Genomic DNA, 1,947 nt, shown 5'->3' on the forward strand with positions numbered 1-1,947 from the left:
CACACAGATTATTAGACTTGACAAAGCAAAGACAGTCTCTCAAAGGCTGCACTACTAGGTCAAAGCCACAAAAAGTAGTGTTACATTCAAACATTAAAAGTGCTCCCTCCTCCAAACACCTTCCTTACCCGGATAGTAGGGTCATCGCTCAGCAGTGGATTATTCCTGTGCGTTACTTTGCGTTTTGCCCCCTCGGGCGCCACCTCAGGGCATGGTGACCCACCTCCCGTGGCCATGATAGAAAGATTTTTCTGGCTGAGTCAGGGAGTAACGTCTACTCGAAAATTAAAACCACACAAAAAAAAATTGTAATCCACGAATTCACGTAGTCTGGGCCACTCCAAGGATTTGTCATCGGAAATTAATCCAATTCTCACAACAGGAACGCCTGAATTTGTATCCCCTCTTTCTTCAAAGAACTGCACGGTTGGTTTCAAAGAGGGCTATACAATACATGATCCAGACTTGCTTGATGTCGATGCACGCGTTTACAAGGAGTGGTTTTAATAAAAACAAGCTGCACAGTAGAAGCGTATGCCCGGCGTGTTGCTACACAATAGAAAATCCCGTGATTGTTTTGCCAGCATTTATTTTCACATCGCGTGTCAAAAACTTCACACAAGGCCCTGTGGTTTACGACTGAATTTGTTCTGTTATTCCAAACCGTATAATTACAGAGACATGAAGTGAAGTGCTGTAAAATGATCACGTAGATTTAACATTTAACAAAAATATATACATTACTCCTTCGTATTTTTTTGCTTCGTTCACAAAATTACACGGACCTAAATCTAGAAATCTAATCAAATTAGCTGGCATTTAATAAGCAAAAAACAAAAAAAAAACACAACAAACAAACTTCTTAGAGTTTGATCTGTCTGTTGACAGTCCTTAACTTATTATAGGACCTAGAACCTACATCATGCACCTATTATAGCTGAAGAGACGAGGGGCTCGGGTGCGAATGAGCATCACAAAAGTATAAAATCATCGACAAGACTTAGATCTCTATCCTTTATCAAAGTGAAAAAGTTGAATACAGAGAATTAAAATTCTAAATTCTATGCTTCCATTATATCCAAGAAGAGGAATCGTAAGCGAGACCTCCCCACCCCCACCCACCCACACACACAGTAGGCCTAGTATAAACAATTTTTAAAATCCAATTGTTATTCTTCACCGGTCCCCTAAACCTAAACGTTTAAAGCAGCGATGATCCGTCACTCACAGGATTAGATGGAGAGAATAGAATGATGTCTATTTTCTATGACAAACTAAAAGAACACCCATACACCGAAAACGTGTCCCCGTGTCAAACACAGACTTAGTTACAAATAACCGATCCAAACATGACTAAACTCGAGTCTAGTACGACAGTAGTAAGGGATCCCTTGTCTAAACATCCTGAAGGCAAGGAAAAGAGAACGCCGAACGCCGACCCCGAGTGCATCAACAAATCCGTAACGCTGAGAGCCAAACAAACTTGTGAAACTTCTTTCCTTCCGATCCCTTGTCACTCGATGAACGATACTCCACTAGAAGAAAGAACGTACCGCCGACCACAATGATAACAGATCGAAACTCACAAAAAAGAATCCTCAAAGATGGATTATTGATGTGATTATTCTCACCAAAAAACAGACGAATTCAAATCAAAACAAGGTCGAGCATGGATGAATGGACGCGACTGGTCAAGTTCAAACCGCTGTGCGTGTCCCACAAAGCAGTTGAAATTTCCCCCCATGCGATCCAGGAGCGCGCCCCCATTCACTGCGAGGCAGTGCCGCGCGCTTTGCCTTTTCCCAGGTGTCGGGCTATTTTTGGCATAAGCCCCGCCCCGTTCCCCCCGTGTTGCGAGTGATTGACACAAGAAGATTTTACTGCATACTATTGCGAGGGTGAAAGGTAAAAAGCAGGGGCTGCTACGATATTCAAGCGATGTGTCGT

General features: G+C 42.6%; 1 protein-coding gene across 1 annotated transcript in view; it reads right to left on the reverse strand.

Moving 5' to 3' along the window:
* The window catches only part of LOC101864492 (prickle planar cell polarity protein 3), a gene marked incomplete at its 3' end in the record, with an annotated part of 3,912 nt that extends 2,214 nt beyond the window's left edge, over positions 1-1,698 (reverse strand). Inside the window, 1 exon segment of the mRNA XM_035973137.1 lies at positions 129-1,698. Coding sequence (XP_035829030.1) covers positions 129-236 — 108 coding nt within the window.
* Between the last annotated feature and the right edge of the window lie 249 nt (positions 1,699-1,947).

Source organism: Aplysia californica, unplaced genomic scaffold (assembly GCF_000002075.1).
Source record: "Aplysia californica isolate F4 #8 unplaced genomic scaffold, AplCal3.0 scaffold01026, whole genome shotgun sequence".
NCBI lineage: Eukaryota > Metazoa > Mollusca > Gastropoda > Aplysiida > Aplysiidae > Aplysia > Aplysia californica.